This window comes from Podarcis filfolensis (genome assembly GCF_964270895.1).
Source record: "Podarcis filfolensis genome assembly, chromosome: 3".
NCBI lineage: Eukaryota > Metazoa > Chordata > Lepidosauria > Squamata > Lacertidae > Podarcis > Podarcis filfolensis.
In genome coordinates this window covers 40,774,614-40,788,846 of record NC_139606.1, presented here as the reverse complement: position 1 = coordinate 40,788,846, position 14,233 = coordinate 40,774,614, and the positions used below count along the sequence as shown (strand labels likewise).

At 38.2% G+C, this 14,233-nt stretch overlaps 1 protein-coding gene across 9 annotated transcripts in view; it reads left to right on the top strand.

The window, feature by feature from the left end:
* The window catches only part of PHIP (PHIP subunit of CUL4-Ring ligase complex), a 63,785-nt gene that overhangs the window by 22,930 nt on the left and 26,622 nt on the right, over positions 1-14,233 (top strand). For 6 of the 9 annotated variants that reach the window (XM_083608099.1, XM_083608097.1, XM_083608096.1 and 3 more), the window contains exons 10-22: positions 158-228; positions 731-831; positions 922-962; positions 1,842-1,940; positions 2,605-2,758; positions 3,320-3,454; positions 7,217-7,345; positions 7,676-7,901; positions 8,232-8,357; positions 9,420-9,603; positions 10,456-10,579; positions 11,968-12,108; positions 12,514-12,590. In XM_083608099.1, coding sequence (XP_083464225.1) covers positions 158-228; positions 731-831; positions 922-962; positions 1,842-1,940; positions 2,605-2,758; positions 3,320-3,454; positions 7,217-7,345; positions 7,676-7,901; positions 8,232-8,357; positions 9,420-9,603; positions 10,456-10,579; positions 11,968-12,108; positions 12,514-12,590 — 1,608 coding nt within the window. Of the gene's footprint in view, positions 1-157; positions 229-730; positions 963-1,841; positions 1,941-2,604; positions 2,759-3,319; positions 3,455-7,216; positions 7,346-7,675; positions 7,902-8,231; positions 8,358-9,419; positions 9,604-10,455; positions 10,580-11,967; positions 12,109-12,513; positions 12,591-14,233 lie in introns of all 9 variants that reach the window. The other 3 variants (XM_083608098.1, XM_083608094.1, XM_083608091.1) reach the window with 2 other exon arrangements.

The window sequence follows — 14,233 nt, the reverse complement described above, 5'->3', positions numbered from 1 at the left end:
ACAGAATATATCTTAGACTAAGAGAGTAGGATGAACTCTATTTTAGTTAAGTCTTCCTTCTCATTTAGATTAATGCCTTTATTTATGAGCTACTGACTAATTCAGTTGCTGTCTTAGATTCTGTTCATGCTTTTAACTGTGTGTTTTAACCTTGCAGTCCAAGACCAACAAAGTTTACAGAGCGTCCAAGACCTGGAGTCCAAATGATCTGCTCATCTTTTAGTGCTGGTAAAGTGCTCCTCCTCTCGAACCCCGTATTAGTGACATATTCATAACTTTTAAAAATGTAGCAGAAGAATTTGCTAAGTAGCATCCTGATGCTGAGTTCTAGATGTCTGAATTGTAAACAGTAAGCAAATGATTTGTTGAAGACCATCTTGTAAGGAGAACAGTGTCTGAGAAAGACTTGTGATTTTCCATTAAGTGGCAACGTTCTTAAATGATATACTGTACCTTTATCCTCTTCCGCCTATGAAAGCTTAATTGCTAAAATAGGTTCTCAGGTGAAGTATCTAATAATTGTGTCTAGAAACATTGAATCTCAATGTAGATTTGGATAGTGATTGAGTAAAAGTATTATTGTTTTGGTGTTAAGATTTTGTTTGTCCATGACCATAATGATCAGTACACTGGAGCAGACATTGGGAAGTGAGATGGAAGACTGTCAGATTGAGAAATGGAATATTATGATGATGATGATGATGATGATGATACTTTTTGTTTTCTTTAGGTGGAATGTTTCTGGCCACTGGAAGTACAGATCACATCATTAGGGTTTATTACTTTGGATCAGGTCAGCCAGAGAAGATATCAGAGTTGGAGTTTCATACTGTAAATACCTCCTCAAAATTGCTTAGCTATTTGTTTGAAGTGCTTTGGCATCTTGTAGTCATGATGTTAATTTTTTTCTTGTTCACACAGGACAAAGTGGACAGCATTCAGTTTTCTAACACTAGTAATCGGTAAGCAACTTAACCATATGTGTATATCATAAGGAATGTCTATCAAATTTGACTCCTATGGAACCAAAATCATTTCCCACCCATGGCCTATGGATTTGGCAAGCTGAAAGGGTGTGTGTGCTGGTGAGCAGGGGGAGAATGGTTTTGATAAGGAGTAACAGGAGGGGATGGTTTTGGCAAGGTGATCGGGGGTGGATAGGTGGGTTTGGCAAACGAAGTGAGCAGCCCTTAGAAGATAAAATATATACTAGGGAGGGAAAAATGCTTTTAAAAATATTTGCTCCATCGCCATGTGAGTTTTTTTTTTTAAAAAAAGCTCTCTTGCATAATCCTGACCTTGTGTTCTGCAGGCTTCTGTTCTGCCTCTACTTGATTCCTCTCTTGCAGCTGCGCTATCCAGCAATTCTTTCTTCTTAGTGCCTTTTTTGCTTGGTGCCTGACCATTACCTGTGCTGCCTGAATCCAATGGCAGCTGTAGTCCAACAGCGCCTAGAGGGCACCAGCATTGGCTTCCCCTGCTTCAGATTATATAGGTTGGAAGCTTTGGCATTAGGCTCAGGTTGTTGGGTAATAAAAGTTGGGCTGCAATCCTAAGCACATTTCCCTGGGAGTAAGTCCCAGTAAATCCATTGGACTTTACTAAGCATTGGTCTACTTCTGAGTAGGCATGTATAGGATTGCAGTATTGTTCTCGTTACACAGCACTTTGTGTATGTCCTGCAGATTCTATCTAACGCTGTTAGTCAAGAATTAAAGAAACCATAAATAGACTAGTGCACTTAAAAGTATTACTAGATTGCAATGCGATCTGTAGAGAAAGCATTGCAAAAAAACGTTTTGCTTGTGAAAGACGATAAAAGGCATTTTTCTCTTTGTTAGATTTGTCAGTGGAAGTCGTGATGGCACAGCACGCATCTGGATGTTCAAGAGAAGGGAGTGGAAGAGTATTTTGTTAGATATGGCTACTCGGCCTGCAGGGTAAGCCATTTTGAACTTATTTATGTTTAGGTATCATTTACTGTAGTAAGGGGTTCAGGGGAACGCAGCATTATGCAGATGTTTCGTGTGCAGAAATTCCTAGGCTCAATGCTCTCATCCCCATTTAGAAGGCACGAGCTCTTTTCATCACGTAGTTCCTTTCAGTCCTGCTAGGGACCTTTTGGGCTTTTTGTAAATTTCAATGCAGATCCAGCACTTCTGTAGTGAGACCTCAAAATACACCAAGAGCACCAATGTAGGCAATCTTCAGTTTTTAGAACTGCTACGGATGGGAACAGTCTACCTGAAACTGGTGGGTATTGGAATCAATTAAGTGGAGTTATGGTCTGGCAGTGAAATCCATCTCTCTCTAGGTTTCTTGTTTTTCCCAGGCCAAGGAATAATGGCACTTCTGAGAATGCTGGTGGTCATTGATTTACCTTCTCACAGTTCAAGCAACAGAGATAATAATTTTCAGCCACCTGTGTTTTTTTAATGTTCAACTTTATTGTGCAGTCTCTTTGCATCTAGTACCTAGTGACTGTGTGAAAGGATCATGACAACTTTCAAGTTGACCAAATCTCTAAAAATAATCTTTGCACTCCTGAAAAACTGACAGTTTCTGATTAACATTTTTATATGCTATTTTGTTCATTAATTGTAGACAAACTTTACAAGGAGTAGAAGACAAAATCACAAAGCTGAAAGTTACAATGGTGGCTTGGGACCGTCATGACAATTCTGTTATTACTGCAGTTAATAATATGACTTTGAAAGTCTGGAACTCTTTTACTGGGCAACTTATTCATGTCCTTATGGTAAGGAAAATAAAGTAACATTCCTCTTTCTATAGCATTGCTGTGGCTTCCTACTGAAATTCTTCTGTTGTATATATATATTGTTTCAGATAGTTTAAAATATTGATCATGCAAGATAGGAGAACAAATTTTTGGAGGGTGGGAGTGTTGGAAATATTATAGATCCTAATGGGCTGGATTGCATGTAATACTAAACTATGGTTTAGTGTTATGTAGTTGAGCTTCAGTGAGTGCCTCTCTATTTCATCCACTTTTTGTATGGCCAGGAAAAAAACTGCTTCTGAGATCACTCTCAGTTTTTAAAAAATTGGATTTAATAATAATGGATAATAATCTATTATTAGTTGCTAAACAAGCCAACTTTATAACAGGATTCCTGGTTTGTACGTAATGCTAAATCAGGATTCTTTGAAATGGTAAGGAATCTCATCATGGCCATGATGAAAATGTCATTGTATGGGATTTGGCTAAGAGAATGCTTGGAACTTACTCCATGTTAAATAAATGGATTTAACATGTTCAGTTTAGTTAATTTGTTTTCTATTCTTTTTTAAATATCAGGGTCACGAGGATGAGGTATTTGTACTTGAGAGCCACCCTTTTGATCCTAGAGTTCTCTTCTCTGCTGGCCATGATGGAAATGTCATAGTATGGGATTTGACAAAGGGAGTAAAGATCCGATCTTACTTCAACATGGTAAATAATTTGGTTACTTATATAAAAAATGATGTTATAGAAGCTCATTTTTCCTTTAACAATTGAAATCAAGTATGTGGTATATAATTATTATAGATGCATACATAATACAGACAGATTAGTAATGTAAACACTAGTGTGCTGATACTTTACATTTTTCTAGACTTATTAATGTATGTACATTGGATAGGTGATTTAAAAACGAATTGCTGCTTAGTCAGTTAAATCTGAAACCAAGAATATGGTGTAGATCCATTTTATTATCACAGTTACATCTCAACTGGAACACCTATTCATCACTTGAGGATTTTTTTCAGTCAGGATTGTTTGATGATGTTGTGTCAGCCCATCACTAGTCTGTCCAGATCTGGTCCATAGTTGGATCAGGTTTGGGCAAACGTAAGTAATTTAGGAACACCTTGAACATGACTTGAAAGATTAGATTAAATTTATTTTATAGAAAGAGAATGAAGAGCAGTATCCCCTGGTGGAGTTCATAGAGGTTTAGGGGCTGGTGATGATCGCATGTAACAGCACAAATGTGCAGATTGATGTGGGTGACATGGTGCTATAACTAGATCATTAAGCAGAAATTAAACCAGCGTTTCTGAGTTGAGGTGTAACAGGAAACATTTGCTATGATATTGGAAGTGAGGAGTGCAAAGAGGAGGGAGCCACAGCTTATTTTCCTGATATCATTAAGTAAACTAGGCCTCTGCCCAATCTTGCAAATGGAAATGTAGTGTACAAGATAGCATGTTGAAATGAGTTGGTCTCATGTCATTCATGGCATTCAGGCATACCAAGAAGGTATATATAGTCGTACCTTGGAAGTCGAACGGAATCTGTTCCGGAAGTCGGTTCGACTTCTAAAGCACGGCTTTTGATTGGCTGCAGGAAGCTCTTGCAGCCAATCAGAAGTCCCGTTGGATGTTGGGCTTCCAAAAATAGTTCGCAAACCAGAACAGTCATTTCTAGGTTTGCGGCATTCAGGAGCCAAACCGTTTGAGAACTAAGCTGTTCGAAAACCAAGGTACAACTGTACCAGATGAACAAAGAAGCTCACCAAGATGCTTACCTGCTCAATGGACCAAGATACAAATGAGCCTTTTGGCTATCCTCACGTGCTCCTCCCTTCTTGCTGTGCCTAAATGCAAAACAGATGCTAAACATAGTTTTCTGTTCTGTGCAAACTGGGAAATGGTGGTTACCAGCTTTGGAACAAACCAGGATCATAAACCTAATTCAGAGCATGGTTTAAAATCCTGGGTTGTTCTGAAACTGGTAGTCATAGTTTCCCAGTTCAGACAAAGCAAGAAGCAATTATTTTTTTGGTATTTTCTGGTTTAATTATGGCTCGCATGAAGGGGCTGTGTACACTGACAAAGGGGTTGTTGATATCTTCGTTTATTTAGCAGAAGTATGATCATCTGAATGTGGCTGTGGTCCAGTTGCCTGGAACAGTTATTCTTTGCCAATAGCTATTTATAAACTTGCTGTATGAAGGAATTGGGACCACTTCCTTTATCCCTTGTAACAGGAACATTATTTGTATACAGTTGCTGCTTTGAACATGACAATTAAGGGGAATTCTTCTCATGCTAATATTGCTCATTTCTAAACTCTATGGTGAAATCCAACTTTAAAAGAGCACTTGAGATTTATTGAAATGTTATAATTGAATTCTTTTTGCCTAGACTCTCTTTGGATAGTATGATACTATCTACTAATTCAGAGCAAATGGGTTCTTGTAAACTGTAAATCAAGCAGAGATTAAGGTTTGTGATACTCGTGATTATTCCACATCTCATGCTCATTCAGTAAATCCCTTGCATTTTTCAGTTGTTGTCTCTTGCTGAAGATAGTGTTGTATAAAAGGAATAGATAAAACTGAGCCAGTGCAAACCAATGAGTTGCCTCGTGATCTTTTAAGGTGCTTCTGCTAGTAGTTGTGGTTATCACACACCATTTTGCTGTTAAGTGTAGCAGACGACTATCCAGGTTGTTGAAAATCTAGTCTTAATTTTAAAATTAAGTATTTCACATCTCTACTGCTGTTCAGTACTTCCAGCACACCTTTTCAGCATCTGCCACTTTTCCAACCCTAAGCCTGCACTATTAATTAGATTGCCCTTATTGGGGATTAGATCCTGTTGAAATCAGGACTTTCTTTCAAGTAAACATGTATAGGATCAGGCTCTGAATGTTGTGTTAAGAAAAACTACTAAACTGGTAGTCAGATGACTTTTCTAAGTAAACTAATTCTGTTTAACAAATTTGTAGACAAATTTGTAAGGCTTATAGCACTGAATGTTTGAATAGCAACTGATGTGAGATACAAGGCTGTATCCATTGCAGGCATTGTTAGCACAAATGCATTTTTGAGCTTGTGCTGTGGAACTTCTTCCCTTCCCATGATACAAAGGGTCCAACCTCCTTTCCCTTTGATACCAAAGACTAAAAATTGTGCCATTAGAGAGCTTGAGTTGATACAAAATTTATTTAGCTATCTTTAGCTGCTTATCCTATTCAACAACCCCTTCTTTGACTCCTTTTAGGATAGACTAGTAAATGCTTTTCTCCAACTCCTTGGTCCTGTTGTTTGGAAGTAAATTCTATTTGAACTGAATGGAATTTACTGTCAGGTAATATGTTTATTACTGTGACTTCTTGTTTACTGATTCTGAAGCACATCTAGAATTTTGAAGAGCATGGGAGTTACACCATAATCTCTGGGCCCGCTATGCTGTATACTCTAATCAAGACAACCTCTGTACCTTATTTTCTCGATGAGAAATAGGACTATTTATCATTCACTTTCTTCAGAGAATGCAAGGTTCAGCTAGCTCTTGTTTGTGGAAGGGAACCCCATTTCCTCGCTTGCCTTGCCATGGTTAGGTGAAAGTGTTTTGCGCTTAAGTGCCACTGAAATTATTTTGCAACTGGGAATATTGGTAGAGTACATAGGGCATGAAAGTTCAGAGTGGTGATTGGTCACCTGTGCTTGGTTGACAGGTTTCAGGGAAAAAACAAAAACCCATTTGTTCTGGATTAATGGAAGTGGAAAACCTGAAAATGAGTATCAGGTAAATTCTTTTTCAAAATATTTGCAGTTCTTTATATGAGTTGCAATCAATCAAATACAGTGTTCAGGTTGAAAGTAAAAAGCAACTAGTTCAAATATCCTTATTGCAGTGGCAACAATTGGGCAAGTGCTTTAAATAAACAGAATTCATTGTTGTTTGCAAGAAGGGCCAAAAACTAATTTAGCACTTTGTCATGAAATGAGACCAAAGGGCAACTGTCAAATACTTTTGTTCCCATGTTGTAAACTAATTTTTATTGCAGCTTTTAATGATAGTTACATTAATAGCCTGATCCTAAACATGTTTACTTAGAAGTATCTTCAAATGAGACTTGCTTCCTAGCAATAGAATATTAGGATTACAGCTTTGTCTTTATTGAAAATATAGTGGAGGAAAATGTATATCCTCCTTAAGAATAACTATATGAAAGACAGTGTAAACTTAATTGAGTAACCTTATATTTTTTCTTAAAATGTCAGAAGGCAGGAAATGTAGTATTGTTTAATGAATGGTATATCTGACTTTGCTTACAAGTGATATAAAAAAATAAACCACGCTGAATGTAATTTTCATCTAACAGCATATTTCCTTTTAAAAATAGGTTTGTCATGTGTTTGAAAATAATATGACAATTTTGGTTAGAAATTGGTTGATATTGTGTGTTGTTGTATTTTAGATCGAAGGACAAGGACATGGGGCAGTGTTTGACTGCAAGTGTTCTCCTGATGGCCAGCATTTTGCCTGTACAGACTCTCACGGTCATCTTCTGATCTTTGGATTTGGCTCCAGTAGCAAATATGACAAGGTATCGTGCAGAAAACAGCTTAAACTTGTTTCAGTTGTAGCTTTTGTACAGGATTTGTAACTTACCATGGCCATCCAAACTGACTCTGGTTTATATCCAGATACTCCTGCATTTATGTAGCTTTTCCTATTTAGGTACAAATAGGAAAAGCTATTTAAATAGGAAATCGGAAAAGCTACATTTAGGAGTATTTGGACACAAGTGTTTCTGTAGCTTGCTAGTGCTTTATGACTCTTCTGAAGTTGACTCTTAAAATAATAATAGGAAAGAGCTGCAAATAACAATGAAATACTAGTTTTGTCTATAATTTAAAATTTGATTTATTTACAGATAGCAGATCAGATGTTCTTTCATAGTGATTATCGGCCTCTCATCCGTGATGCCAACAACTTTGTATTGGATGAACAGACACAACAAGCACCACACCTCATGCCTCCACCATTTTTAGTTGATGTTGATGGTAACCCTCATCCGTCAAGATACCAGAGATTAGTTCCAGGACGTGAAAACTGTAGAGAGGAGCAACTTATTCCCCAGATGGGGGTAACGTCTTCAGGTATCAACAACTTCAACTTGACATGGGCCTTTGAAGTTTTATTTGAGTATGCAGTATTCAACAGGATTTCCAAGGAAGATGTCTTAGCACTGTTACCAGACTAAATTCACAGTGGTGTGCATATGGGAAAAGCAATGAGATAATGTTAATTGTTTTCCAGCATTATTTATGCTGTCTTAATGATCACTAATAAAGAGGCAATTTCACGTTCATAACCTCCAACTACCTTTAATGCAAAGGGGAATCATTGGTAATATTCCAATACTTCTAATACTTATTGAGAAATTTTGGATCAGCTGAAGAACTAAATTCAAATTCTGCTTTTCATAGGACTGAACCAGGTTTTGAGTCAGCAAGTTAGCCCCTTGGACAGCATGATACAGAGACTTCAACAAGAGCAAGATCAAAGGCGATCAGGAGAGGCTGGAACTAGCAACACTAACAGAGTTGGCCGGGGTAAAATAACTCCTTATTTAAATAGCCAAATAAGCAGGATCTGACTTGCCTCCATTCAGTATATCACATTTATGGAAAGGGGGCACTTGAGCACAATAATAATGTCTTTCATCACTTTCCAGTAATAAAATGCATTTGTTTTTAAACCAAGGAACTTCATCAAATTGCAACTAGCAGGAAAGCTTAAGGGAGTTACATAAGCTGTCTTCAGACATTAAAATAAGGAGTGGAGTGAAGTCATGAGGAGGGTAGTAGGGATGAGCACTCAAGTCTCATGCCGTGTTGCCATTTCGGTTACACTCCATCTTGTGAAAGGTGACTGTTTGAAGCAGGAAGCCTTCTGCTCACGAAGGTTCCCCATTCATTTTAGATCCCTGGAAAATAAGAATTTGCATTGTGTGGGGAGCCTCCTCTACAAGAGTAATAGAGAATAGTAAAGGAGGTTCCCTGCTTCAGATTTTCATCCTCTAGAGGGGGCAGTAGAAGTAGGATGCTAATTTCTGCTGGCTCCCTCCATGTGTTCACTTCAATCATTGTAACACCCGAAGAAAGCAATAGTGGCACCCATTTTACAGTTTACAGCCTTAAGCAGTTGAATGTAGTGAACTTACTGTAGTGCTTTATAAGGGTGGTTAATTCAGATTGCCAAGCTACCTAACTGTATTTAGAAATTGTATTTTTAATCTACATGTAATTATCTTGCTTGGGATCCTGAGTTGTATTTCTGTGAACAGAACAAATATTCTGTCTGTGGAAGGGGTTCAGTTTCAGCAAAGGTTCTTGGAGCTGGGAAGGTGATTTTTCCTGATTCTCTCTACGGCTTTCAGTGCCACTTTTCACACTGTTCTGCCGGGGGGGGGGGGGGGCGGGCATTCCCAAATCTCTGTAGGCAACTTTTGAGCTGGGCTTTGGGGATATGGGGAAATTGTGAAAATCCCCCTTTCTGCCAGCAGTAACATGCTGTGAGTGAGTTTGTCCACAGGAATTAGGTTCTAAGCCATTAATTTTATGCATCAGATTCCCTCAGAACTGTCTCTGAAAACATTGTTTTTCATTTCAAAGGCTCTGTAAACTCTACCTCTGAGGTACATTCACCACCAAATGTGGGGTTAAGACGCAGTGGACAAATTGAAGGAGTGCGGCAGATGCATAGCAATGCACCAAGAAGTGAGATAGCTACTGAGAGAGACCTAGTGGCATGGAGTCGAAGGGTTGTGGTACCAGAGCTGTCAACAGGAGTAGCTAGGTAAATTCAAGTATCTTGGTATCAAGTTGCTAAAGTTTGAAAAAAGTTTGCAAAGTTGCTAAAGTTTCCAATTAACCTTGGAAGTTATTTGTACATATTTCATTTAAAAGCCCCAAACTGGTATCAGTCTTCACAGGATGCTTTTGCTTTTCTTTAAATCCATATAACAAGCAGTGTTCCCAAATTTATTATTGGAGGAATGGCTGCAGATACAGAATCTCTTCTTTCACTTGCTGTGCCTGGAGTATATCTATTATGCCCTTAGTGGCCGCTTTTTAAACAAAAAACCTATCACCTATGTTGGTTCCAGAGAATCTGCACCATTAGGGTCCTGAACATCTAGCCTTGAATTAATCATTCTTTATCTTTTACAGTATCTTCTCAATGTTGCAGAAAGAGATATTCTATGGTACTGTTAAAAGTTCATCTTTATGACACAGGGGGAAAAATCACCTGTTTTTAAAATATGGGTTAATTTTAGAATATGGGTTAATTCTGTGAGCCAGAAGTGGGTGTGCATTCCTTGGACTTACCATTTTAGAACTCTAAAATGTTCATTACAAAATTCTTCAGTTTTGTGAATATGAATAAATGTGTGTACAGAACTATCATCTTTTTCACCTTTTGAGGGAATTAAAATTTTTGGTATGCTATTTTAAAACTGCAGAAGGAGCTGTTGATTTATGTTGGCATAACTACTTTGGAGTCCTACATTGTCAAACATGGAACATATTGAAGTGTGTGGGCACATGGCCTCTTCTCCAGGAATTGGCATGGACCTTGTAATTCTACTGCATGTAGAATTATACTGTAAAATACGTGCACACTAGTATCTAAATTTCTCTTTTGTAGTAGGCAAGAGGAATGGAGAACAGCAAAGGGAGAAGAAGAAATCAAGTTATACAGGTCAGAAGAGAAAAGAAAACACATTATCCCTCATGTTCCTAGAGAGAATAAAATACCATCTTTACCTAAGGTAAGCAGTGAACCATTGTCTCTCATGCAATCCCTCATGAAAGGTACAGAATTACAGTGGTACCTCGCAAGACGAATGCCTCGTAAGACGAAAAACTCGTAAGACGAAAGAGTTTTTCGTTTTTGAGTTGCTTTGCAAGACGAATTTCCCTATGGGCTTGCTTCGCAAGACGAAAACGTCTTGCAAGTTTGTTTCCTTTTTCTTAAAACCGTTAATACCCAGGGTGCATTGCTTGAAGAGGTGCAGTTCCGTGCTTCGCAAGACGAAAAATTCGCAAGACGAAAAAACTCGCAGAACGAATTAATTTCGTCTTGTGAGGTACCACTGTACTTGCAACTAAGCCTTATTGCAATCAGTAGGAATTATTGCTGGGTAGACTCAAATATAATTGGGATAGAAGTCTGATATAAGGTAGAACAGGATTTCAACCATAGCAAGGCAGATCTTCGGGAAAGCTGAGGGTATATGGGATAGTAGGGCATGGCTTTTTAGGGGTGATTTTTTTTTTTTTTGCACTGGCAAGAGCCAGTGTGGTGTAGTGGTTAAGAGCGGTAGTCTTGTAATCTGGGGAACCAGGTTCGCGTCTCTGCTCCTCCACATGCAGCTGCTGGATGACCTTGGGCTAGTCACACTTCTCTGAAGTCTCTCAGCCCCACTCACCTCACAGAGAGTTTGTTGTGGGGGAGGAAGGGAAAGGAGAATGTTAGCCGCTTTGAGACTCCTTAAAGGGAGTGAAAGGCGGGATATCAAATCCAAACTCCTCCTCCTCCTCCTCCTCCTCCTCTTCTTCTTCTTCTTCTTCTTCTATGAGGGGGGTCTTTAAAATATGCTTTCAGTGTGAAGGATTCAAATCTGCTGTTATTTTTTTGATGAAGAAGCACATAAATTGCTTTTGGAAAACCAAATAATTTTAATTTTACTTTCTAAAAATGTAAACTGCATGTGAATGCTAAGTAATATTAATATATTATATAACTGCAAGTACTTGGAAATTATTTGACTGATTTCTGTGCAATTCTACACACATTTTACTTACCAAGCAAAACTAAATTATATTAATTTAACAAAAATATTTTTGAATTCCCAAGTCCTGTTACCACTTTTTAGTACCTCTCATTTTTTGAATTTGAAAGTTGAAAAATTCAACATGCCCTAGGACGTTGTAGCAGTATGTGAGCTGGATCAGTTGCTCCAAGCAGAACCCTACTTTTGTATACCGAGATAAAATGTTGCAGTTGCTTCATCCCGATCTTCTAAATCATAAAAACCATATAAAGTTAAATCTGTTCAAAAATTCAATCTACATGTTAAGATCATTCATCAAAAAGAATTTGGGAACAGTGACTTCTTGTGTATCTTCTTGTAATGGCCATTTTGTGTCTTCCTAGAATCATTCTCATGATAATCTGCTAGATGTTGGTGATTCAAAAAAGCAACAGGCCAACCAACATAACTACCGTACTAGATATGCGCTAGAAGAAACTGCCAGGCCAAATGAAGATGCGGAAAAAGGAAGCAGTTCCTCAGAAGTAAGACACTGAATTATATTTTATGGGACGGTGACAGTAGCATTCATTCAGGTTTATGTTGGTGGTGGGTCAACGTTTTTGTGTGACATTTAAGTTGCATGCATCAAAACTGACGTGCTTGCTTTAGCAAGGCAGTGCTGCAGTGTGAAGGGCTCCTGCTCATCATACCAGGTAGCCAGGCCCTTCTTCCAGGAAACAGCATGTGGGTGGCGGAGTGCAGGGAGCAGCAGATGAAAATTGGAGAGGGATCTACAGCAAAGGGACCTCTGCTGGAAGCTGATTCTGCCTTTGTGAACAGGGGACAAGTCTAGACCCATATGAATGATGTTTGTATTATGTGGATAGACATTATATTCTAGTATGTATTACTAGCTATAAACAAACATTATATTCCCTTGCTCTTAGGAGGGAGAAGTAGTTGTTGCAAGTGGCGGAACATCTGAAGACGAGAGGAAAGCATGGCACAGTGATGGCAGTTCTAGGTAAGAGACTAAATATAAAGGTCCGTAAAGTCTGTTAAATGCATGTTTGCGCACTCTCTCTCTCTATATATAATAGCCTAAAGGAAAGAAAGAACTTTAAAAAGGGAAAAAATAAAAGCAATGAGATTAAGAAAAAATGGTTTAACAAACAGTTATGGAATGCAAAAAAAGAAAAAATAAAAGAAAGAGAGTAAGAAGAAAAGAAAATACTTAGGCTGGGATCCAAGCTGCTGTACATGCACAGGGGATTTTCATCCTCCCCTTTTAAGCACCAGACTCTTCCATACTTTGAAACCCACTCTCAAGGTAGTGAGATGCTCTAGGGTAGCAGTCCTGTATCCCTTGCATATATAGATCAAGTATTTGTAGGTCCCAGCTATAGTCTATAAGATTTTCTTGTCTAAGCTAAAGCAAAAGTTGAACACTGAGAATGGATTTCCCCTAGTTTGAATAGTTTAACATAGACATTGAAAAAACATGCATAAATATATTTAGGTCTAGAGGATAACTTTAGTTTAAGTAAATGAAGGAACTGGACATTTGTCAAAAAAATATTCTGTATTGATATTTTTGCAAAGTCTTTATGATGGGTCACTAGATAAAGGCAAAGCATTGTTGAGCTAATGCACAAAATGTAAGAAATCATTTAAATAACAGAAAAGGCAGTGTAACAGTGATTAAAAACAGTACTTCATGGGCCTATTTTTTGAGGCGTTCAGTAGGACAATTATTCTTAAATGTTTAATAGCAGAAGTATATTTAAGGAGATTGGAAAAGTAGTTCTGCAGTTTTGCAAGTGACTGATTTCATGTATTACACAGAATGGTAACCTGAACCTGGTTAGTATAAACTAGAAAACAGGAAATTTTAAAACATTAGAAATGTTTCTTTAAGTACAGTAAATGTTAACTATAAGTAGCAATAATCTGTTTTTTAAGCTTATAGTTGTATTTGGGATCCAAAGCTAACCGCTATATTGGAAATAAGATTAAATATGTGTTAATTGGAATATTTAAGGAAAGTTTCATAATTTGGTAGTTTTTATTTTAAAAATACATTCTACTCTTGTATACCTGTTTTTATGCATAGGATTATGTTCATCCTTTAGCGATCCATTCAGGAAATGCATGTAGAGTCAATCAATTCTAGTTCTAGTAAAGGTGGGGTAGGAAACACTTAAATCTTCTTAGCATCATCATCACCATTATTTATACCCCGCCCATCTGGCAGGGTTTCCCCAGCCACTCTGAGCGGCTTCCAACAAAATATTAAAATACAGTGGTCTGTTAAACATTAAAAGCTTCCCTAAACAGGGCTGCCTTCAGATGTCTTCTAAAAGTCTGGTTGGTGTTGTTCTCTTTGACATTTGGTGGAAGGGCGTTCCACAGGGTGGGTGCCACTACCGAGAAGGCCCTCTGCCTGGTTCCCTGTAACTTGGCTTCTCGCAGCGAGGCAACCACCAGAAGGCCCTCGGCGCTGGACGTCAGTGTCCGGGCAGAACGATGGGGTGGAGACGCTCCTTCAGGTTTATTGGGCCGAAGCCATTTAGGGCTTTAAAGGTCAGCACCAACACTTTGAATTGTGCTCAGAAACGTACTGGGAGCCAGTGTAGCTCTCTAGATTTTAAGTCCTAGCTGGAAAGT